This window comes from Populus trichocarpa, chromosome 10, assembly GCF_000002775.5.
Source record: "Populus trichocarpa isolate Nisqually-1 chromosome 10, P.trichocarpa_v4.1, whole genome shotgun sequence".
Lineage (NCBI taxonomy): Eukaryota > Viridiplantae > Streptophyta > Magnoliopsida > Malpighiales > Salicaceae > Populus > Populus trichocarpa.
This window is the reverse complement of record NC_037294.2, coordinates 8,204,084-8,228,660: the sequence shown is the minus strand read 5'-3', so window position 1 is coordinate 8,228,660 and position 24,577 is coordinate 8,204,084. Positions and strand designations below refer to the sequence as shown.

General features: G+C 35.7%; 2 protein-coding genes and 1 non-coding gene across 7 annotated transcripts in view; 1 reads left to right on the top strand and 2 right to left on the bottom strand.

Annotated features, from left to right (window-relative positions):
• The window catches only part of LOC7460735 (protein SIEVE ELEMENT OCCLUSION C), a 37,331-nt gene that overhangs the window by 2,810 nt on the left and 9,944 nt on the right, over positions 1 to 24,577 (bottom strand). The gene's annotated exons all lie outside the window — the stretch shown is intronic.
• On the bottom strand, positions 23 to 24,238 carry LOC18102422 (protein SIEVE ELEMENT OCCLUSION B). 5 transcript variants are annotated; one of them, XR_008060368.1, is made up of 8 exons: positions 23,951 to 24,237; positions 23,718 to 23,825; positions 23,185 to 23,633; positions 22,831 to 22,940; positions 22,554 to 22,696; positions 21,826 to 22,317; positions 20,790 to 21,606; positions 23 to 49 (listed from the first exon to the last, which is right to left on the bottom strand). XR_008060368.1 is itself a non-coding variant. In XM_052456549.1 (8 exons), exons 1-8 carry the CDS (start codon positions 24,149 to 24,151, stop codon positions 176 to 178), a joined length of 2,121 nt encoding a protein of 706 aa, XP_052312509.1. In that variant the 5' UTR covers positions 24,152 to 24,238; the 3' UTR covers positions 32 to 175. The 5 variants fall into 5 exon arrangements, 4 of the variants coding, with proteins under 4 accessions (XP_052312509.1, XP_052312510.1, XP_024448814.1 ...); XM_052456549.1 differs by having other exon boundaries at positions 32 to 241; positions 21,055 to 21,606; positions 23,951 to 24,238; XM_052456550.1 differs by lacking the exons at positions 20,790 to 21,606; positions 21,826 to 22,317; positions 22,554 to 22,696; ... (1 more) ...; positions 23,185 to 23,633; positions 23,718 to 23,825 and adding exons at positions 1,013 to 1,504; positions 1,744 to 1,886; positions 2,021 to 2,130; ... (1 more) ...; positions 2,908 to 3,015; positions 3,143 to 3,347 and having other exon boundaries at positions 32 to 793; positions 24,156 to 24,234.
• On the top strand, positions 20,221 to 20,364 carry LOC112325909 (small nucleolar RNA snoR137). The gene has a single exon (XR_002979730.1). It is a non-coding gene; the product is annotated as a small nucleolar RNA snoR137 (small nucleolar RNA).

Genomic DNA, 24,577 nt, shown 5'->3' with positions numbered 1-24,577 from the left:
GCTAAGCAAATGGAAATGTAGAAACTAGAAATGGTACTGCAAACAACACCTTTCATTAATTATAATCATCATATTACAATACAAATAGCATGTAGTAGTAGAAAAGCCTTGGTTTTTATTGAAATAGATAGTGATCGAAAACGTAAATAGCATACCGTATTACTGGTAATAAAGCTCAATCGGTACAGCAACGATACATGATGAACTTCTCCATGGGACGGCCGCATTCAGCACAAACAACCTTCTCTGGGATGCTCCCTGTAGCCCCTGGAAGTATCAGACGGTTGCAGTGTAACGGGCTATGGAGTGCAAGGAGGTTATCAATCAGTGCAGGCAAAAAACCCTTTTCCTGTGCACCGTCCCTCCATATCTCAAAGTCAACAAAAGATTTCAATATGGTTTCTCCCTTTGCCTTGGCCATATCAGCAGGTCCCCTGCTGATCACAGCCCATCCTTGATCACTTCCATCGAAGCTGAGCATTGTCATTATCTCCTGCATGATGGCATCATTCTCTACAGTCCTCTTGTGTTGCACCTTGGAATGCCACATGCTCTCCAGCCTCACCCAAAAGAACCAGATCAAAGTGAGGTCTGGCAATACATGGCTAAGTTTCTCGGTCGTAATAATAGAGTTATTTTTCCTAACTTTCTCCCTGGGGTTGCTCTTCCCTACATAGAGCATTTCTAACGTTATACCGGCCCTGCTCGCAACATCTTTTGCAGTAACGGTGAATTTACGGATCCACTCAATGTCCTCACCACCATACAAGCATATGTACTTCCCTTGATCTATCTGCAATAACAATTAATTAGTTGTGTAAAATTCATGAATAATGCGCGTATGAAATTCATATTCACCAGTCGGGTTGTTGTCTAGTTTATGAATCAGTTTCAAGTTGGGGAATTTGAATCCCTCTGCTGAGAAATTGCAAGTGGTAGATGATGTCGATAGAATGTTGAGATAAAGACTGCATTTTAGTTTGGTTATGCATGCAAGAGAGCAAAGCTATACCCAAGACACGATCATTGGATCAATGCTATCTGCCAATAGCTCGATTTTCCAGGTTTCTTCTTTCCAGAGTGCTTCCTCCCTTAAGCTGGTGAAAGGGAAAGCCAGGCTTCCCCAAATCCACATCATGTGGATTGCATTGGGGTTGACTACTCTCCCTTGTGGATCCAAAACCACAAGCAAGGGCCTCTTGTTGAAGTGCCACACCTCTTTGATGTACCTGATGACTGCAACATCTAGCAATGAAGGTTGATAGACAGAGTACCATGGCATAATCCTTTGAAAATCCTCAAACAGCTTTTGCTTTGTTTCACTCCACGGGGATGATCTGTCCACAACTGGGAGCCATACAACCTCATACTGGCTCTCTGGTCTTCCTGGTAGCTCCCGCGCCTCACTGTACATTTGTTGCAGCACTGAAAGCTCTTCGTGGGAGATTTCGAGGTCCGAAATCAGCAGCAACACACTCCTCCTTCTCAACACATCAAGGCTTGCCTGTAATCAACAGTGGGGAATCTGTTTTATCCTTGTATGTTCATATAGGAGGATCATTAACAAATATTCTCGTCAGGAAGTATGCTTGATATCTGCATAACTACTATGTGGTAAGATTTCAAGCAAGACCGCATGCAGTTTTTACTCAACAATCTCTCTGGTCTCTATCATCCAGTGAATTAACTAACAGCAATATAATCTGAATAAAATGGACTGAAAGAACAGAACAATAACCGAACCCTTTTCTTGGTGGAACCATCAAAGAGTGGTAGTTGATCGTCCTTGGCATAAATCAAAGCCTTTAGAATCTTCATGTTGTCAATGTGGAAAGCTTCGAACAGGCTCACAAGTGTTTGAAATGCTTCAATATGCCTTTTCTCATCTGGGCCACAGAGAGATCACTAGTTATCACTATCCAGCATGTATTTTGCATCAAAACATAATTTTTTTAAATGGTGAATATTATAATATACTGTTTGATATGAATTGCACTTGTTTGAGTGGGCTCGGACTCACCTATGTGATGAAAACAAAGAGTGAGCTGCTTCATGAGATGGCTGTGAATGTTATTAACCTTGTGGGCCAAGCTTGATAGCTCCCAAGCCTCTGTTGTGGATGCTATGTACCTGTGGAGCAGATAGTGAGATGCAAAAGAAAAGTTTAGCACCCTTTTCACTCTACTTTTGGCTGCTTTGCATGCATGTGCAAACCGTTCTAGTACTTTCATAGCCAGAGCCAGAGTAGACTGAGCTTGTCTATATGTTATTTTGGTGCAAAAATATTTCTGATTGATATAAGCAAGTCATTGAGAAGCAACATGTATATTGGCTGGGAATGGAGCAAATTTATCATGGAGAAGGAAACACATACTCATGACCCATGCCAATAAGGCCCATAATTTGTGACGCGCAAGCCACAATACTCCTGATGGTCCAGTAAACAGCAGTGGGGATATGCGCAGTGGCAGTTAACATTTCTGGAGTGTCAGGGGTGATGTATTGAGACGGAAGCTCCTTGAACTCAACTATGCATGTGGCCACATCCATCATGGCCTTGATAAGGCTTGTAAGTGCCTCAAACTTGGGCTTCATATTGTCAGCTCGTTCAATTATATCCGGCAATTGCTTCAGAAGCGCAACCGCTTTAGCTAGTGGGTTTGTAAGGTAAAGCTGGGCGACAAGCCAAAACTCCCCATAGTTCACGGCAAATCCAGCTAACGCTAGCACCACCTTTTCGTCCCACGAGTAGTTTGATACCAAGTTGAATATTGCCAAAGTTGTTGCATGTGCATCTCCACCTCCAGAACACTTGCAGGACATCTGTTGGAAAAAAGCAGCGTATTCATAAGTGTCTTTAAACATCATGAACTTATAAACCCACAAATCTTTTCTGTCCGAACTTACCTCGCAGGAAATCTTGTTGATATTGTAAGACAGCATCTCGATCGTTTCATGAAAGCCATTTTGAAGAGCCTTCTCTTCCAATTCATCAAGTTGTGCTTGATGAGCTCCCTAAAATATAGAAGTCACCAGTGATGATCAGAAACATAATAATAATGCTGAATAAATTATCATACCAGTATAATAAGCACATAAAAATATAGCATGCAAGAGGCAGTACTACTGGTTATGTATATACCTGCTGCTGAACAATGCTGGTCATGCCCAGGGCAGGAGTGGCACGGAGGAAAATGTCCTCAACAATATGAAGAAGAGGCTTCACTGAAAATTCACGGCCATCAGGAGCATGAGTGGCCTGAATTTGCTTCATCATTGCAGTGTCATCCGATGATGAAAACATACTGCGTTCACGCCTCATCTTTTGAGGTACCACTGCCATCGAGGTCATAGAAAACTATATAGATTCAAATTCTAAGAGGGAAATAGAGAGGAGCGAACAGCTTGTGTTGGTGCGGATTTGGTTAGCTGATCAGAGACTTGTATTTATAGGTCAGAGCTAGAATTAATACCTTGCTTCAGACAGGGTTTAAGCTCTAAAGTGCCCCAGGGATATAATTTTGGATAAGGTGCTGTCTATAATTAATGTAACTGATTTTACTATCTCTTTTGGCTTTGATTTTAACACTGTTGTGGAAGATTCGAATACTATGATTGCTGATTTTACTTCTATATATTTTGTGGAACACGTTGATGCCGAGCATGTCACAGGTCCATACTTTCCAGTCAGCCCATGATCGGAATGTTGTTTCAGCGGCAACGCCCTTGCTATGCTTGTTGAGACTCAGAAGCTGAAATCCTTTCTTTTTCTTATAGAAATCATTAACGAGTTGTAACTCATCTGACGTCAATGTAATCTACTCTTTTCAAGAGATCTGGAATTCAAATTTCAACGTCATAGAATGAAACTACGTTCTCAAACAAAGAGAAAGGCAGCAGTACTCTGATCATATATTATGAAAGGCAACATTTAATCCACTAGCAATTATCCGTGCTGCACCCGTGTGTAAAACAGAATTTCATGTGTTATTCTGAAATGGTTGCACGTTAATTTTAACCAGACAAGAAGACGAAGGAATGGAGAAAATGTTTATGAACTTTCTCTGAAGAATGTTTCTTTGTCTTTTATGACGTAAGAAACCTTGCATCATTAAAGTTAAAGGTTATTAGATGCTCATTGTTTTCTCTGTTTTCCATATCACCAGCAATAATGACGCATCTCTTTCCTCACTTTGTGGTAGGGTTTTTTGATTTAAAAAAACAATAACTTTTTTTATTTTTATTTTTATTTTTATTTTAAATTAATTTTATTTATTTATTTTAATTTTTATTAAATAATTTTAATTTGCTGATATCAAAAATAAATTTTATCTCGTTATATTTTTTTTTTAATTTTTAAAAATAACCTTATCACAAAATCAAACGGGCTCATTATAATGAATTATCAAAATAAATAAATAAATAAATTCATATAGTTTATTGAAACTAAGTAATTAGTTTTTATAGTATAAAAAATGACTAAACAATCATATTTACCATCCTTAATTCAATGGGATTTTCTTTTCTTCTAAAAAGTTGCTTCTTTTCTGTTTAGATCTCTTCATCTCACATGCTCCTTTAATTTCTATTTTCTTTTTATTTCTCAAAAACGAAAAAATAAAAAAAAAAAAACCGAAACAAATATAAAATTGAAGAAAGGAACATCCAAACCTTTCTAAATTTATGAGGATTCATTAATTAATTTTGTCAAACTGTAAGTACTAATTTATAGTTTAGTCACCACGTACGAACCATCCAGATTCTGAACTCCAAGCCATGCAAGCCACCTTTCTCCCCATTTCTTTACATTTTAGAAGGGTGTTTCCTATTTGCTCATCCTGCACGAGTCAAGTTATTAAAATTCTCCTCTATCCTCTGTAGCACTCCGCCGATATGACCAGTGACCACCGTCAGGTTGGGAATGCCGCCGCCGCTAGCCTCTGTCTTATACATTCCAAAGCCATTAGAATCCGATGTATAGAAGAAAACAAACTCGTAACTACAATATTAAAGTTTTTATTTTCTTTTTAATTGGCTCTCGTTTACACTTCAAACAAATATGAAAAACCACTCCTGCCTTTTCCTTTTTCCTTTTTTCTTTTTCCTTTTTACTTAATTACTCTTTCCCCCCCTAATTTTCTTATGAATCAAAATTCAAAACGCCAAATTATTTCCAACTTATTCATTTACCCAAAACAATATTTTAAATATATGGAAAAATTAAAATAAAATCTCATTAACTAATACAATACTTTGTTTTATTTTTTAATATACTCCTTTATCAATTATTTCTGTTAAATTTAATGGTAAAGTGTGCATCACATTATAGTTTTAGGTCCGGTTTGTTTTTGTTTATTAAAAGTATTTTTGAAAACATTTAATTTTTATTTTATTTTTTTGCTTCAAATTAATATTTTTTTAGTGTTTTTAAATTATTTTGATTCGCTGAGTTAAAAATAATTTAAAAAAATAAAAAAATAATATTTTAATATATTTTTAAATAAAAAATATTTTAAAAAACAATTAGAATCATATTTCAAATCAAGCCCTTGATATGACTTAACAAAAAGTACTTTAAAATACCTTTAAAAACTATTAATGGTCGTGTGCGCGTTGCGTTACATGAGGTCATTCCAATATATAACTAAGCTTACCCAAGTTCAAATATTTTTTATTATTATATATTTACTTAAAAGAGTACTTTTATTAATTCAAATTAAAATTACTCAAGCGTTGCAAACGTATGATTGCTTTTTTTCTTTGAAAAAAGTATGATTGAGAAATTAAAAATATTAGAGTATAATAAAAAGTTAAAGGTTACAATTGATTGCTTTTTTTCTTCGAAAAAAGTATGATTGAGAAATAAGAGTATTTTGATAGGTATTTACTTCCTTAATTAAAATAAAAACTCTCACTAAATTTTACGGGTGATTGAAATATAACATTATCTCAAACTAATCAAAAAGAAATTATAAAAAACCATCCAAGAACAGTGAAGGAATAGAAAAAGAAGGTCGTCTTTTAGTTCAGAACAAATATCAAATATACCATAAAACTATTGGATCATCATCGATTTGCACTTAGACTATCCAAACACCCTGTTTAGATTTTGAAAGAACATCACATCAAATCACTTCAAATTAGTTACATGCCTCGCGCGATGCCGCGGATCATTTTTTTTGTATAAAAAATATAAAAAAAAAACTAAGATTTAAAAGTGTTAGATCTTTCCACAAAGCTATACCCAAGAGTTTTGGGTTTGGCTGCAACGCCTGACCTAAGAGTAATATTTATAATATTAATAATAACATTAAACTTGCATGACCTAAGTTTAAGTGAGTTTGGCTGCAATACCAGATCCAATAGCCTTGGATGTAGGTCTGGTTGCAAGGTCGTGTCATAAAAGTGTAATTAAAAAGATTAATTAAATAGAAAAAAACAAAGAAAAAAAACAAACAGAAAGAAAAAAAACTAATGAAGAAAAAGAAAAAAATTCTGAATTAATTGGGTTAACCCTTCAAAGCAGGTTAACTCGTCAAACCTTGGATTCGTGTCATGAAAGTTTGATAACTGAATAGAAAAAAAATTAAACATTAACAAACTAAATTAAATAAAAAAAATTACTTAAAAGGGAAAAAACCAAGATAAACAAAAGGCATCAGCATTTTTACTGTGGATTGCACTTTGCAATCCACAGTCAAAGGCATAAAAACAAAAAAAGAAAAAGCAAAAAGACAAAAAAAATTCTTCAATTAGCCAAACCTAAGATAACTAAATAGAAAAAAAGGCATCAACCAATAACTAAATAGAAAAAAAAATCATATTAATGAACTAAATTAAATAAAAAAATATTAATTCAAAAGAAAAAATAACAAAAAAAAAAACTTATAAGAAGAAAAAAATTAATGAAGAAAAAGAAAAAATAATCTAAATTAATTTGGTTAACCTGTCAAACCTAAGATCTGTGTCATGAAAATTTGATAACTAAATAGAAAAACATTTAATATCAACAAACTAAATAAAAAAAATTAATTAAAAAGAAAAAAAAAGGCGCCAGCCTTTTCACCGTGGACTGCACTGTGCAGTCCACAATGAAAGGCATAAAAAGAAATAAAAAGCAAAAAAAAAAAAACTAAAGACATCAGCCTTTTCACTGTGGATTGCATACAATATTAAAAGATGAAATCGGAAGAAAAAAACTAATGAGAAAAAAGAAAAAAAACTGAATCAGCTGAGTTAACTCGCCAAATTAGGTTAACTCGTCAAACCCGGGATTCGTGTCATGAAAGTGTGATAACTAAATAGAAAAAAGATTTAATATTAATGAACTAAATTAAAAAAAAGATTAATTAAAAAGGAAAAAGCAAAGAGAAAAATACCTACAGGAAGGAAAAAATTAATGAAGAAAAAAAAATCTGAATCAACTGGGTTAAACCATCAAACCTGGGATCCGTGTCATGAAAGCCTGATAATTAAACAGAAAAAATTTAATGTTAAGAAACTATAGAAAAAAAATTAAACTAAAGGCATAAGCTTTTTCACTGTGGATTGCATCGTGCTATTCAAAGTAAAAGGCTTAAAAAGAAAAAGAAAAAGGAAAAAAAAAAAAACAAAGGCATGCACCACGGGTTAATTTTTTTTTCTTGCATAAAAATATCAAAAAATACTAAGATCTAAGAGTGTTAGGTCTTTCTGCAAAGATATACCCAAAAGCTTTGGGTCTAGCTGCAATGCTTGACCCAAGAATACTATTTATAATATTAATAATAACATTAAACTTACATAACTTAAGTTTAAGTGAGCCTGACTGCAACACCAGACCCTAGAGCATTGGATGTGGGTCTGACTATAAAGTCGTGTTATAAAAGTGTGATAATTAAATAGATTAATTAAAAAGAAAAAAAACAAAGGAAAAATAACCAATAGGAAGAAAAAAACTAATAAAGAAAAAGAAAAAAAATCTAAATTAACTGGGTTAACTCTTCAAATCAAGTTAACCCGTCAAACCTGGGATTCGCGTCATGAAAGTTTAATAACTAAATAGAAAAAAACAATTGATGAATTTACCCAAAATTAACTGGGTTAACCCGTCAAACCAAGTTAACCCGTCAAGTCCGGGATACATGTCATGAAAGTCTGATAATTAAATATAAAGAAATTTAACATTAACAAACTAAACTAAATGAAAAAAATTAATTAAAAAGAAAAAAAAATCCGGGTTAACTCGTCAAACTAGACTAACCCATCAAATCTGGGATCAAACAAAAAAATTCATTAAAAAAAACTAAAAATAAAATTTAGCGTTTCATTTAATTTTTAGTATATATTATATTATAATATAATATAATAATAATAATAATTATTATAATATAATAATTATAATAATATAATATATTAAAAATAGGAAAGTGAAAGGTGTGGGAAAGCTACAATAGTTTTCCCACGCTTTTTAGAGTATTACTTAATAATTTTTGATCCTATCAAACTTGAAATAATAGCCCAAACTTTATGAAATTCCAAAGAATGACAATATGGGGACTAAAATCTAAGCATAAGATGGAAAAGGAAAAGGACAAGGAAGAACCTTATATTCTCTAGACTTGAAGGCCAAGGAATGCGGGAATAAGGCAGGCATTCAGCACCTATACCCGGGAGGGGGGGGTAAGAAGCACTGTTATTAAACCCGGCCCGGCCCGGCGGGTCGACCCGACCGGTGGCTGGACCGGTCCGGGTTTAATAAAAGACCGGCTGTGGCAACAGCCCGGCCAAACCCGGACGAGACCCAGTTTTTTTTTTTTTTTTCAAATGTGGGATTTGAAACTCATTAATATATATACTTTATGTTCCCATAAAAAAAACCATGTTTTTTCAATGTGGGATAAAAACCTTTTGGTTTAAATATTTCAACTTAAAAGGATAACATAATATCTTTTCAATGTGGGATTTGAAACCCTTTCATATATATACACTATGTTCCCATGAAAAAAACCATGTTTTTTCAATGTGAGATAAAAAACCTTTTGGTTTAAATACTTCAACTTAAAAGGATAACATGATATCTTTTCAATGTGGGATTTGAAGCCCTTTCATATATATACTCTATGTTCCCATGAAAAAAACCATGTTTTTTCAATGTGGGATTTGAAACCCATTAGTATATATACTCTATGTTCCCAAGAAAAAAATCATGTTTTTTCAATGTGGGATAAAAAACATTTTGGTTTAAATACTTCAACTTAAAAGGATAATATATTATCTTTTCAATGTGGGATTTGAAACCCTTTCATATATATACTATATATTCCCATGAAAAAAGTTATGTTTTTTCAATGTAGGATTTGAAACCCATTAGTATATATACTCTATGTTTCCAAGAAAAAGCTATGTTTTTTCAATGTGGGATAAAAAACTTTTTTAGTTTAAATACTTTAACTTAAAAGCTTAACATAATATCTTTTTAATGTAGGATAAAAAACTTTTTAAAATATTCTTTTAAACTTCATAATATGTATAATCTATATTTACATGGATTTTTTCATATGAAATATTAAAACTTTAATTTTTTTTAATTTTTCCGGGTTAAGCCGGGTTGACCCGGGTTGACCCATGAAACCCGGAACCCGGCCCCTTGGCCGGGTCAACTCCCGAGCCGGGTTTAATAACTATGGTAAGAAGTGGTGGATAACGAAGTTTTAAAATTTGAGATCCGCCCGGCAGGTCACCCAAAACCTGTCTAATTTGAGATTGGACTGATCTGGATGGAAAAAAAAATTAATTGACTCAGTGACTGATTTGACGGGGGTCTGACTCGGTTATGATATGACTATCAATTCATTGATTTGTTTTTAATCTTTTTTATCAAAACGATATTGTTTTGATTCTTTTAAAAAAATTATGTCAACCTAGATTAATCATTCTGACTCGTAACATAGACTTGCCTTTGTTGTTTTAGGTCGAGTTTTAAAATTATAGTGAATGAGCTACTAAGTTATTGAGTTAATCTACTAGGGTTATAAGATCAATTCAAATAAATAATTTTTATTAAAAAAACATTTTTTTAAAATAAATCTTTTAAATCCAGTCTAAATCTAGTTGAGTTTGGACCAAGCGAGTCAGGTAATTAAAAACTCAATCGAGTTAATCAGATTTGACCTGGTTAATAACCTTTTCGATTCAACTTAAAACTCAATCTTGATAGAAGTTTGAGTCATGGGTTTCTAGGATCAACTAGCTAAGACTGGGCGAGTTTAACATCTATGAAATAATTAACTAAGCTAGTACAGCAAAACTAATAAGAAACCACAGATTAACTGCTATTTGCTTCTAGCAAGTTCGATTTTATTTTATTTGTGATGGGAGATTCTAGTTTGTTTCTTTGCTGTCGTCTTTCTACTAATAAAAAAACCAATCACCGATGGAACACCGACGGTTTTATAGACGGCGACGCGCGACAAAAAAATATTTCCCGCGAGAACATTACCGACGGACCACATCCGTCTGAATTTTCAATGGTAATTACCGACGGATAGTCCGTCAGTAATAGTAATGGTAAACACTGACGGAAATATTCCGTCGGTAATTATGGCATGGGTGGTAATTGTTTGGCAACTCTCGATAAAATACCGACGGCCTGGAGCCATCGATAAAGCCGTCAATATGTATTTAAAATATATATAAAAAATAATTTATTAATAGTAAAAAAGCTTAATAAACAAATAAAATCGTATTAAACATTAAAAATATAAAAATAATGTTAAATAATATTCATCCAAATATTCATTACAAATTTAATGTGTTTAAAAAACAAAATTAAACTAGAATAACGGTGGAGGAGGAGGAGGAGGCTAGTTGTTCTTGGGACCGTACGGCCAAAAAGGATTTGCACATGTATCATCACCCATCCTTGATCTAATCTCCATGACCATTTGACGAAGCTGATCATAATTCGTCGAGAGTTGTTGATATTGTTGTTTCAAGGCAATAAACTCCTCAGATTGGGTGCTCGATACTGATGGAGAGCTCCCAACAGTTGAGACACTACGGGCCGACCACAAGTTTTCAGCCGCAGTGTTGGAGAGCCCGTAGACCCGATTTTTTTTGGGTCCACCAGACGATCCCACCTCCATCCACAAATCCGAATCGAAATCCGGATGGGTCGAAGGATCGTCCCCATATCTCTCCCTCAACCGGCTATTATAGGTCTCCTGATTTTTTTTTTAAAATCATCATATTCAATTCAAGAAAATAATAACTTACAAAATTAAATGATTGAACGAACATACCATGAAGTGTTGAGGACGGTTGTCCACGAACTGCTGCACCTCCTTTTGGCGGTCTTGACTCCGCACATGTGTCTCTACAAACAACTCCATTGGACTCGGCTCACGTCCAAGAGACGCAGCCTGTAAGGAAAAAATAGGTTGCAAGTTAAATATATTATAAGGGACGACAAATTAATTAACGATATAATTCATTAAAATTAATCTTACCATCCGCTTTGCATGTGCGCTGAATGGGACGGAGCCGCCGGTGTGCATGGTCACCGAACCATAAATTTGCCGGTTCCGGTTGTTGGCGCCGGACTGTGATCGCTGTGAGAATCGCTCTGAGGTCACGTACTCAATATATGCCGTCCATATATCCCCCGAGATGAATGGTGGTTTGAATTCCCGCCAAACCGCCACCTCATTCCATCCTGCAAGACCGTTATCCCTCGCATGTCTTTTTGATTTTTTTTGGATGTCATACCAAAAATCACGCAACCTACTTCCATAGTAACAAATTAGAATTTAAACATAAAATTATAAAACAAAAATAAATATTATTTTTGATGTTACCTAGTTGCTACGTGATTCTCCCATACCCTCCTCACAACATTGTTGTTCGCCCTATCCCACTCAAATTTATGTTGTGTATATAAATAATTCATATAAAATAAAAATAGTACAAGATATAAAATTATAAAAATAATTTATTAAAAATAAGCTGAAAATTAAAAGTTAACACCGACCTGAAATCGCTGAAACCATGCATCAATATTAGGTCTCCACTCAGGATGTCTGGAAACCTGACTCCATTGAAACAATGAAATCTCCATCAACGATTTAAACGCCAATGTTATTGTCCTGGCAGCTTCAATGTTTGTGAACCTGAAATTAAATAAAATTAATAAAATATTAATTAGTTGTTCATAAATTATGTTATAAGTATATAAAAAAAACTAAAACCTAAACAAACTTATATTGAGAGGTCATCCTTCCATTGTGCCTGGTACTTGCGGGTGAATTGACCTCGCTGTGAAGGCACACCGCTTCTGCGCTGTGAAACCGCGCTAGAAGAGGCAACATCACAAGTTGGCGCAGATTCCTCGCCGTGATCAGCACATAAGGATACGTCCTCCGCGCTGCTAGAAGAACTAGCTACAACTGTCTGCTGACGACGTACTGTAGATTTCATTCTATACATTTACACAAATTTATACGAATAATTACATAATTAACTTCGATTATTTAAAAAAAATTCGGCAGCACCTCCCCTATACTGAAGACTACCCACAGTTTTTAAACCTGCAAATCTTTACAATAACCACAAACCAATTGACTCCAACAACATCATATATACAACCTAACATTTATAGAAATTCAATCATTTAAAAAAATTCGACAACACCTCCCCTATATTAAAGACTACCTGCAATTTTCATACCTATAAATATTGATAATTACACAAATATTGCAAAATCAACTCTATACAACCTAACATATACAACCTAACATCTATAGAAATTCAACATCTATATATTTTCAACTAACATCAATACAAATTCATAAATAACAATTAAAATTAATCAAAATAATAAACAACATAACAAACAATAATATCCTAAAATTAAGATAAACTAATTAAATTTAATTCTATATTTCAATTAACATTTAAAACATAAATTCAACAATAACAATTATGGCAATACAAACAATAATATCATAAAATTAATAAATAAAATGAAAAAACTAAAGAACACTACACTAAACATCCTAAACACAAAACAAACAATACATAAAACTAAAAAACACTACATCAATTCAAAATAAATTTAGGAATAAAAAATGTTTACCTTAATAGTGTGTTGATTTTAAGATTTTATCTACAAACAATACACAAAACAAAGAACACCAAAAAAATAATTATAATTAAAATAAAAAAATACAAAGATAAAGAAAAAAGAATACATACCTTTTAATATGTTTAAAACTACCACCAAAACAATAAAATCTATTCCAAAAACTAAATACAAACGAAGAGGAGAAGAGAAATGGAGATGAAGAGCCGAGAGAAAAAATGAACCAAATGGGGGGAAGGGGGGTTTTATATAGCAATTTTTCTGACGGTATTACCGACAGACCATTTATTATTGTCGGTGGCATTAAATTCCATCGGTAATTTCTGTCGGTAATGAATTGATATTCGCACCAAAAAATTTCAAAAATCCCGCCAAACTTTTCGATCCGTCGGTAAATGTGCTGACGGTAATTTCATCGGTAAACGTGACGAACAATCCATCGGTAAACGTGCCGACCGACCACGCCTTCGATGTGCGTGCGCTTCAGGATGTGCACAAACCGTCGGTGATTGTGGCACAATTCTATAATTTTCTCTCAACTCTCTGTGAAATACCGACGGGTGCCAGTCCGTCGGTGATTGTGGCACAATTCCATAATTTTCTCTCAACTTTTCTGTGAAATACCAACGGGCATTGTTGTCAAAATCGCGAGCTAACTCTTAAAATCTTATGATTCTACGAGTCAACATGTATATAACGTGTCAAATTGGGTTAAAACTCGAAATCGGTCAAACTCGGTTAAAATCGGTAAAATCGGACCGATTTTACGAGTTTGATCGATTTTGACCGAGTTTGACCAATTTCAAGTTTTAAGCCGTAAAAGTTAAAAAAATTTACTTATGGCATCTAGAAAAAATTCTTTTGGTAATAAGCTTGATGTGGGATGACAACATGGTATAGATATTGATAAGAATTCTAGAAAAGTTCAGTGCAAGTATTGTCAAAAAATTATCAGTGGAGATATTTTTCGTTTCAAACAGCATTTGGCTTGAATCGTGATTTGGAGATTCAAATTGATGATATTGGTGTTGGTACTTAGTAGTAGCACTAATGTTCATAATATTGATGTTGGTACTAGTAGTGATACTAATAATCATCTTGATGCTAATGATATTGATGAATGTCTAAGGAATAATGAGGAAGATGAAGGTAATGAAGCTGGTTTTAGTTTACATGACACACCAACAGATTGTTTGTTTTAAGTTTGTTAATTATTAGTTAATAAAAAGTTATTTAAATTATGTATGAATTTTTATTTGAACCATGTATTTTAAGGTGCTTGAACTATGTATGAATTTTTATTTGAAGCATGAATTTTTTTTAATGTATTTTAAAATTCCTTACGATTTTACGATCCGTTTTTACGATCCGAGTTTGTTTTGCATTTTCCGTGCCGTGTCAAAATCACAATTTTAACAACCTTGCCAACGGGTGCCAGTCTGTCGGTGACGCCGTCGGTGAAACCGTCAATATTTCCTTTTTGTCTATTCTCCTGCATAAAATCTTGAATTGCAAACTTAAAGCACACACATCATAATAACAAGAGCTGACAATTAAAGAAGAATAAATATTTCATGTTCCAAAATATTACATTATAAAAATAAGGCTTTACAACATGTTTAGTTAGTTAGAATTTTCATCTTCGTCCTCAATTGAATTGTTATCTTCAACTTCGTTGCACTCTTCAATGTAATTATCATCTTCTTCAGCAACATTCTCTTTTCCACTAGTAGAGCTCAAAACAACATTCAACTCCTCTGCGTCAACATCAACAAGACTATTGTCGAAAACACAAAAATTTGAATTTTCTTCTAAGTCAATTGAAAGAGCAACTCAGTATGGTTCAACCAACTCACTAGCTTGAAAGACTTCATCTATCACATTTGTGTCTTCGTTCTCATCCTGAACAACCTCGCAAGACCCTTAGGTTTTGTTTTTAAAACGGATAATCAATCAAATCTTGATCGGTCCTTTCTAAAGGAAGCGGTGTATGTGTAATAAACTTGTTGGCATTGCTTTGCGAAAACAGAGACATCGTTTACGTTGCGATGTCTAGCTTTTGAGTTGATTTCAATGAGACCATTATGAGGATCTACTCTGATTCCTCTGTCAGTTGTGTCATATCAATAGCATTTGAAAAAAAACACTCTATTCTGCTCGCTATGATATTGCAGTTCGATAACCTCTTCCAATCTACCGTAGTAGTAAACTTCAAACTCACTAGAAGTCAGTCCCTTAATACAAACATTGTTGTTGTATGTCTTTCTTCCTTGCCCGTATTCTTCAGTATGAAGACATATCCATTGATAAAATACTCGTTATAACACTTGACTTTTCTTTCAGGGCCCAGGCTTAGTAAAGATAGTGAAATAACAACATTACCTTCCATTTGATAAACCTTGTAAATTAAATACAACAATAATCAATAAACAGATATTATGTAATATTGACGTAAAATTAATTAATTACATTGCAAGAGATAATGAGTTTGTAATAGGACTTACTTGTGTTCTAAACCATGTGGCAAATTGTTTATCTTGTAATTGAAAGATCTAGGATTCGATCAGTTGTGAGTTATTGGACAGTAAGTATCGTCGATGTTGCCTGCAAGGTTGTTCCAAATTATATGAGTTTATGGTATCACAAAACATAAATAGTACACTCTTGACAAAGTTTAAGTCGAACATCTATTTACTTAATAAAAGGTCTCAGCTCATCACAATTAAATAGGACATAATTGTGTGCTTGTCTGAACTTTATTTCAGACAAATATCTTCCCCTCACGGTATTTTTAGGTGTGGGTCGTCCAGGATTACAAAATATTGACAAGTTCCCACTTGAAGGCACTTCATCACCATCATCATGCTGTGGAACACGGTTGATCCTCGTTCTCAAATGAGGTCAGAAATAGTATGAGATAAATGTTGAGATGAGATCTCCTCAACAATATAGGTCTCACATATTGACGCCTCAACATGCGCCTTGTTCTTAACCTTTTTTTTTAAGATTGAACAAGTACCTACATATATATATATATATATATATTATCAATTAAAAAAACATTTAATTATGAATTACATAGCAACTGTAATATCTAACCTCTCGAATAGATACATCCATCTGTACTGGACCGGTCCTCCAACTTTTACCTCAAATGGTAAATGCATGTTCCTTGATTCAGCTGAAAAGTGAGGATGCACAATGCTAAAGTGTTTCCAGGCTTCACCTTCAGAAGGATGCACCATCACTCCAACAACCGCATGATGTGATTGGTGCCATGTCATGTGCTCAGCAGTTCTTGGTGACATGAATAACCTCTGTAGTCTAGGTGTGATTGGGAAGTATCTAAGTTTTTTATATGCCACGAGAGTCTTCCCTCTACCAGTTCTGGGTTTGTAACGGGAATGCCACATGTCATGCACTCGGTCAGCTCAGCATTTTCAAGGTAGTATAACATGCAGAAGTTAGGGCACATGTCAATTTTCTGGTATCCTAAACCGAGGGGGTTTTATCATGGACTTGGCAACATAGAAGTTCTCTTTCAGCCTGTTCCCTTCAGGTAAAATGCTTCTTGCCCATTCGATAATCTTGTCATAACCGGCCTCACTCAACCCGTGATCTGACTTAATGGTGAACACCTGTGCTACGGCCGATAATTTACTGTGGTTTGTGCAGCCATCCCATAATGGTTCGTCAGAATCTTTCAACAGATCAAAAAACCTTGTTGCATCTGCATTAGGTTCTTCTTCTACGATTGGACATTCATTGACATTACCTTCACTCATTCTCATTGCATCCATAACCATATTCCTGTAAGGATTACTGTTCTCATTTCCAACTTCATGGATATTGCTAGCACTAAAAGTTGACCCAACCACCCGTTCTACCATGCTCTCATTAGGAACAAATAGTTCTCCGTGTGCATACCAACATAGGTAATCCTCCATAAACCCTTTGGTTAGAAGATGTATCGTTACAACATCTTGATGCAGAAACTTTAAATTTTTACACTTCCTGTATGGACACCTAATACCGCCATCAGTAAAATTTCTCAGGATAGATGTTGCGAAATTAATAAAATCCTGAACACCGTTACAATAATCCATCCTCCGCAATCCTTGGGGTGAGTCCTGATACATCCATGAACGATCATCCATGACTTCTATTGAATCTCTCTATAAAACATAACAAAAATATTGGTTTTTATGTTAAATATTCGTTATCAATTATCCAACAAACTAAAAAAACACTTATGTTAAATATTCATTATTAATTATCAACGTTCATACATACAAATTTAAACATATATAAATTTACAGAAATCACAACTTCGTAATAGAATTGATAACAATTAAAACAGACCCGTTAAACAAACTATTATTTAATTTATCACAACACATCTAATTCGGTGTAATTCAAACAAAATTTCAACAATTTACAAACAAATATAATTTGACAAAATCTAAAACAAACTATAACAACTACAAAATTATACATTCATACTACAAGTTTCTTTGACAAATAACAATCAAACAAGTACATACGTTAACAAAATATATATACTAAAAAAAAAAATTCACATTTAAATGTTAAAACTAAAAAGGAAAGATTTACTTACAAAAAATGATAAAATCCACAAGAACGAATGTTGTGACCACGTACAAAAGTATAAGAAACTTGAGTGCTTGTGTTGAGAAGAGGGGAGAGTTGGGATGGGTGGTTGACTGCAGTTTGGGAGGGGAGAGGTGGGATGGGAAAGAAGAAGGAGAAACAAAGGAAGAGAGTGTCGACAAAGTGGGTATATACTGGCTTTTACTGATGGAATCATCGACGTTCACGTTCCGTCAGTGATTCCGTCGGTGGAAGTGCCACGTCACTGTACAGCTATCCCGGTTTGAATCCCTCGGTAATTTCATCGGTAAAATTATCTGAAAAAATCCACGTCATCACACCGTTGCAACTTTCCAAAAAAACTGTATCGTCCGTCGGCGATACGGTCGGTATATACCGATAGATGTATTCCGTTGGCAAATACCGACCGTATCGCCGACGGCTTATATATGTCAGTAAATACCGATAGATTTTGAGACAGAAATATTTCCATCGGTAAAAATTTCCAACAAAAAAATTTCGTGCGATAATCAAATAAATAGCTTGATGTTTGTTTGCTCAGAACATATTGATATTTCACTCATAAACAACGTTCTTCTTCATGGGATGCGTACACTTCTCACACAATACAGTTTCTTCTGTTAGCCCTTCTGCATAAGGAACAACTTTCGAATGATTGCAAGGCCCTAGAGGAGGAGGAGGTGGATCAATGGCAGCTCTAAGTGCTGACACGAATCCTAACTTTACCACATTTTCTTCCCATTCTGGAAACCTGTCCAACCATTTTATTGCTTCACTAGCTGAAAGTTTTACAATGTCTGCCGTATTCCCTCTTCCGATTATGGCCCACCCTTCGTTGGCCGTATCTAGTAATGCTGACACCTCTTTCAAGAAATAATCATCAGAATGAATTGATTGTCCCAGGTGGAGTTTTGATCTTCTGATACTCTCCAACCGAAGCTAAAAGAAACGAAGTTTTGTGAAAGAGAATAAACTTCTGTGCAGTTCTTCATCGATAATAGCTAACAGGCGTCTTACTTGTTCGCCAAGGTCTTTGCAGCCAACATATAGCATTTCAAGCTGCACACCAGCATTTCTGATCACCTTACATGTGGCATTGAATTCCCTAATCCAGTCTAGGTTGTCACCTTGCATTTGATTTTCTGACCATACCTTTGAATCCAATACCACAATCAGAGGGACATTTTTGTAATCCCATTCTTGTTTTATGTAGTTCACAACAGCTGAGTAGAGCACCCACGATCGCCGGACTGAGTACCATGGCAAAGAGTTTGACAAAAAATCGAATATGTCCCTTTCAGCATCAGTCCATGTATCAGAAATTGAGATCCAAACAATTTCATAACTTCCCTCTAACTTCTTGTGGTAAGGATGATCATATGTTCTATCAAGCAGCAGAAGCAATCCCTCTTGTGGAAGGAGTTCTGCCTTTGATACCAAAAGTAAAACTACCTTGCCCTTCATTTCAAATACACCTAGCTGTAAATGAACTCAAAGAAAATCGCATCAGATGCAATGTTGTGGATAGAACGAAAATCATACTTTTTTTTTTTTTGAAATTTAAAGGAAGAAAAAAAACATTATATATAGTGAATAATATTTGCAAGGAGTAAAACCTCATTCTCTTGTTGTTTTTTGTTTGTGAAATTGAGAAAAAAGTTAATTAAAAAAAAAAACTCGAGTCAATTCGTTAAATTTATGATTTAGATAATGAAACGGAGACAATCTCAAATTTTTTTTAAACAAATTATAAAATTCAATCTCAAATAAATTTTATATTAAAGAATAAAATTGATTTTTTCTAAAAAATAAAAATGGTAAAAACAAAAATAAAATCCAAAGAAAGAAAAAAACCACTATTCAAGTAAGTAAAATAAAATCCCCTATTCTCTTAGTTTTTTTTTTTTTTTGAATTCAAAATACAGGAAGGTCTTCACCTACACAACCCAACCCGAACCCGCGTGCCTCGGGAGTACCGGTTAGAGTGAAGCCCATCCGTGTCGGCTTCCATTAATTATCATTCTGGGCCTTGGCTGGAGGGGCAGTTTTGTCATGTCACGAAAAGGAAATCACATCCACGCTATATAAATAAAACCCCTAGCACGAGCATTGGAAGAAGCATAAGAATCCCTAGCCGTTCTCCTTTGCTCTCCTCTCTTCTCCTTGTAGATCAACTTGTTTGAAGTCTCAATTTGTTTGTTTTTCGTGTTTTTGTTTTTGCTGTTAATCGCTTTCGATAGGCGTTGCGTTCTTCAATGGCTTTTACAGATCCGTAAGGACGTGTCAACGGAAGCGTATATTTATTGCAATCCCAAACCCTTTCATATGTATGTATGTATGTATGTATGTATGTATGTATATAAGACATGCTACGTTTCTTTGGAAATGCGTGGTTTGGTTTCATGGCTGGGTTTGCAACATTTTTAATTAATTTCCATCTTTAATGATAATTTGGTGTTTATCTTGCTGTTGCTTCCTACTGGTGAACTCTCCCTTGTAATTAGTGGGAGAAATTCATGTTTCCGAAGCATAAATTAATTGATGTTATTACCAGTATTAAACAGCACGGTGCTTTGTTTCCAGCACCGTGTTACCTGTCTCCTGGTACATCCCTGCCTTTCTTTCTCGATCTGGTCTCTTGTTTTCTACTTTTTTTTTTATTAATTTTATGGTGATGAAATTGATCGATGCCCGCCTGTAAACAAATCTTCCTTCTGCGAAATAAACAATGTATTCGAATAAGGAGCAGAGACAAAGAGTGTTCAAAGATCGAAAGGTTAATTTCAAGTCTTCATGAACTTCCAGGGGGGAAACGAGATTAAAAACGCCCCACGCAATAAGAAATCTGAATCAGTTACTGGCTGTTATTAAGGGTTGATTATGGATTCAAATCCCTGAAGTTAATGGCATTATGTTCTAAATCAAATCCTTGTCATCGAGGCCTAAGATATGCTCTGATTTCTAGTAGATTTTCCGATGAGTGGTAAGAACATTGCTAAGCAGGACTTGTAGAAACTAGAAATGGTACTGCAAACACCTTTCATTAATTATAAGCATCATATTACAATACAAATAACATGTAGTAGTAGAAAAGCCTCGACATATTCCACACCAGAGCTGATTATGCATCATCACAGATAGTAGCGGCAGCGACAGTGGCCGTGTCTGCCTTGGTTTTTACTGAAATAGATAGTGATTTAAAACGTAAATAGCATACCGTATTACTGGTAATAAGCTCAATCGGTACAGCAACGATACATGATGAACTTCTCCATGGGACGGCCGCATTCAGCACAAACAACCCTCTCTGGGATGCTCCCTGTAGCCCCTGGCAGTATCAGACGGTTGCAGTGGAATGGGGTATGGAGTTCATGGAGGTGATCAATCAGTGCAGGCAGAAAACCCTTTTCCTGTGCACCCTCCTTCCATATCTCAAAGTCAGCAAAAGATTTCAATATGGTTTCTCCCTTTGCCTTGGCCATATCAGCAGGTCCCCTGCTGATCACAGCCCATCCTTGATCACTTCCATCGAAGCTGAGCATTGTCATTATCTCCTGCATGATGGCATCATTCTCTACAGTCCTCTTGTGTTGCACCTTGGAATGCCACATGCTCTCCAGCCTCACCCAAAAGAACCAGATCAAAGTGAGGTCTGGCAATACATGGCTAAGTTTCTCGGTCGTAATAATAGAGTTATTTTTCCTAACTTTCTCCCTGGGGTTGCTCTTCCCTACATAGAGCATTTCTAACGTTATACCGGCCCTGCTCGCAACATCTTTTGCAGTAACGGTGAATTTACGGATCCACTCCATGTCCTCCCCACCATACAAGCATATGTACTTCCCTTGATCTATCTGCAATAACAATTAATTAGTTGTGTAAAATTCATGAATTATGCTCGTATGAAATTCATGTTCACCAGTCGGGTTGTTGTCTAGTTTATGAATCAGTTTCAAGTTGGGGAATTTGAATCCCTCTGCTGAGAAATTGCAAGTGGTAGATGATGTCGATAGAATGTTGAGATAAAGACTGCATTTTAGTTTGATTATGCATGCAAGAGAGCAAAGCTATACCCAAGACAAGATCATTGGATCAATGCTATCTGCCAATAGCTCGATTTTCCAGGTTTCTTCTTTCCAGAGTGCTTCCTCTTTTAAGCTGGTGAAAGGGAAAGCCAGGCTTCCCCAAATCCACATCATGTGGATTGCATTGGGGTTGACTACTCTCCCTTGTGGATCCAAAACCACAAGCAAGGGCCTCTTGTTGAAGTGCCACACCTCTTTGATGTACCTGATGACTGCAACATCTAGCAATGAAGGGTGATAGACAGAGTACCATGGCATAATCCTTTGAAAATCCTCAAACAGCTTTTGCTTAGTTTCACTCCACGGGGATGATCTGTCCACAACTGGGAGCCATACAACCTCATACTGGCTCTCTGGTCTTCCTGGTTGCTCCCGCGCCTCACTGTACATTTGTTGCAGCATTGAAAGCTCTTCGTGGGAGATTTCGAGGTCCGAAATCAGCAGCAACACACTCCTCCTTCTCAACACATCAAGGCTTGCCTGTAATCAACAGTGGGAAGTCTGTTTTATCCTTGTATATTCATATAGGAGGATAATTAACAAATATTCTCGTCAGGAAGTATGATTGATATCTGCATAACTACTATGTGGTAAGATTTCAAGCTAGACCGCATGCGGTTTTTACTCAACAATCTCTCTGGTCTCTATCATCCAGTGAATTAACTAACAGCATAATCTGAATAAAATGGACTGAAAGAACAGAACAATAACCGAACCCTTTTCTTGGTGGAACCATCAAAGAGTGGCAGTTGATCGTCCTTGGCATAAATCAAAGCCTTTAGAATCTTCATGTTGTCAATGTGGAAAGCTTCGAACAGGCTCACTAGTGTTTGAAATGCTTCAATATGTCTTTTCTCATCTGGCTCACAGAGAGATCACTAGTTATCACCATCCAGTATGTATTTTGCATCAAAACATAATTTTTTTAAATGGTGAATATTATAATATACTGTTTGATATGAATTGCACTTGTTTGAGTGGGCTCGGACTCACCTATGTGCTGTAAACAAAGAGTGAGCTGCTTCATGAGATGGCTGTGAATGTTATTAACCTTGTGGGCCAAGCTTGATAGCTCCCAAGCCTCTGTTGTGGATGCTATGTACCTGTGGAGCAGATAGTGAGATGCAAAAGAAAAGTTTAGCACCCTTTTCACTCTACTTTTGGCTGCTTTGCATGCATGTGCAAACCGTTCTAGTACTTTCATAGCCAGAGCCAGAGTAGACTGAGCTTGTCTATATGTTATTTTGGTGCAAAAATATTTCTGATTGATATAAGCAAGTCGTTGAGAAGCAACATGTATATTGGCTGGGAATGGAGCAAATTTATCATGGAGAAGGAAACACATACTCATGACCCATGCCAATAAGGCCCATAATTTGTGACGCGCAAGCCACAATACTCCTGATGGTCCAGTAAACAGCAGTGGGGATATGCGCAGTGGCAGTTAACATTTCTGGAGTGTCAGGGGTGATGTATTGAGACGGAAGCTCCTTGAACTCAACTATGCATTTGGCCACATCCATCATGGCCTTGATAAGGCTTGTAAGGGCCTCAAACTTGGGCTTCAGATTGTCAGCTCGTTCAATTATATCCGGCAGTTGCTTCAGAAGTGCAACCGCTTTAGCTAGTGGGTTTGTAAGGTAAAGCTGGGCGACAAGCCAAAACTCCCCATAGTTCACGGCAAATCCAGCTAACGCTAGCACCACCTTTTCGTCCCACGAGTAGTTTGATACCAAGTTGAATATTGCCAAAGTTGTTGCATGTGCATCTCCACCTCCAGAACACTTGCAGGACATCTGTTGGAAAAAAGCAGCGTATTCATAAGTGTCTTTAAACATCATGAACTTATAAACCCACAAATCTTTTCTGTCCAAACTTACCTCGCAGGAAATCTTGTTGATATTGTAAGACAGCATCTCGATCGTTTCATGAAAGCCATTTTGAAGAGCCTTCTCTTCCAATTCATCAAGTTGTGCTTGATGAGCTCCCTAAAATATAGAAGTCACCAGTGATGATCAGAAACATAATAATAATGCTGAATAAATTATCATACCAATATAATAAGCACATAGAAATATAGCATGCAAGAGGCAGCTACTGGTTATGTATATACCTGCTGCTGAACAATGCTGGTCATGCCCAGGGCAGGAGTGGCACGGAGGAAAATGTCCTCAACAATATGAAGAAGAGGCTTCACTGGAAATTCACGGCCATCAGGAGCATGAGTGGCCTGAATTTGCTTCATCATTGCAGTGTCATCAGATGATGAAAACATACTGCGTTCACGCCTCATCTTTTGAGGTACCACTGCCATCGAGGTCAAAGAAAACTATATAGAATCAAATTCTAAGAGGGAAAGAGAGAGGAGCGAACAGCTTGTGTTGGTATGGATTTGGTTAGCTGATCCGAGACTTGTATTTATAGGTCAAAGCTAGAATTAATACCTTGCTTCAGACAGGGTTTAAGCTCTAAAGTGCCCCAGGGATATAATTTTGGATAAGGTCCTGTCTATAATATTGTAACTGATTTTACTATCTCTTTTGCCTTTGATTTTAACTATGTTGTCGAAGATTCGAATACTATGATTGCTTATTTTACTTCTATATATTTTTGTGGAACACGTTGATGCCGAGCATGTCACAGGTCCATACTTTCCAGTCAGCCCATGATCGGAATGTTGTTTCAGCGGCAACGCCCTTGCGATGCTTGTTGAGACTCAGAAGCTGAAATCCTTTCTTTT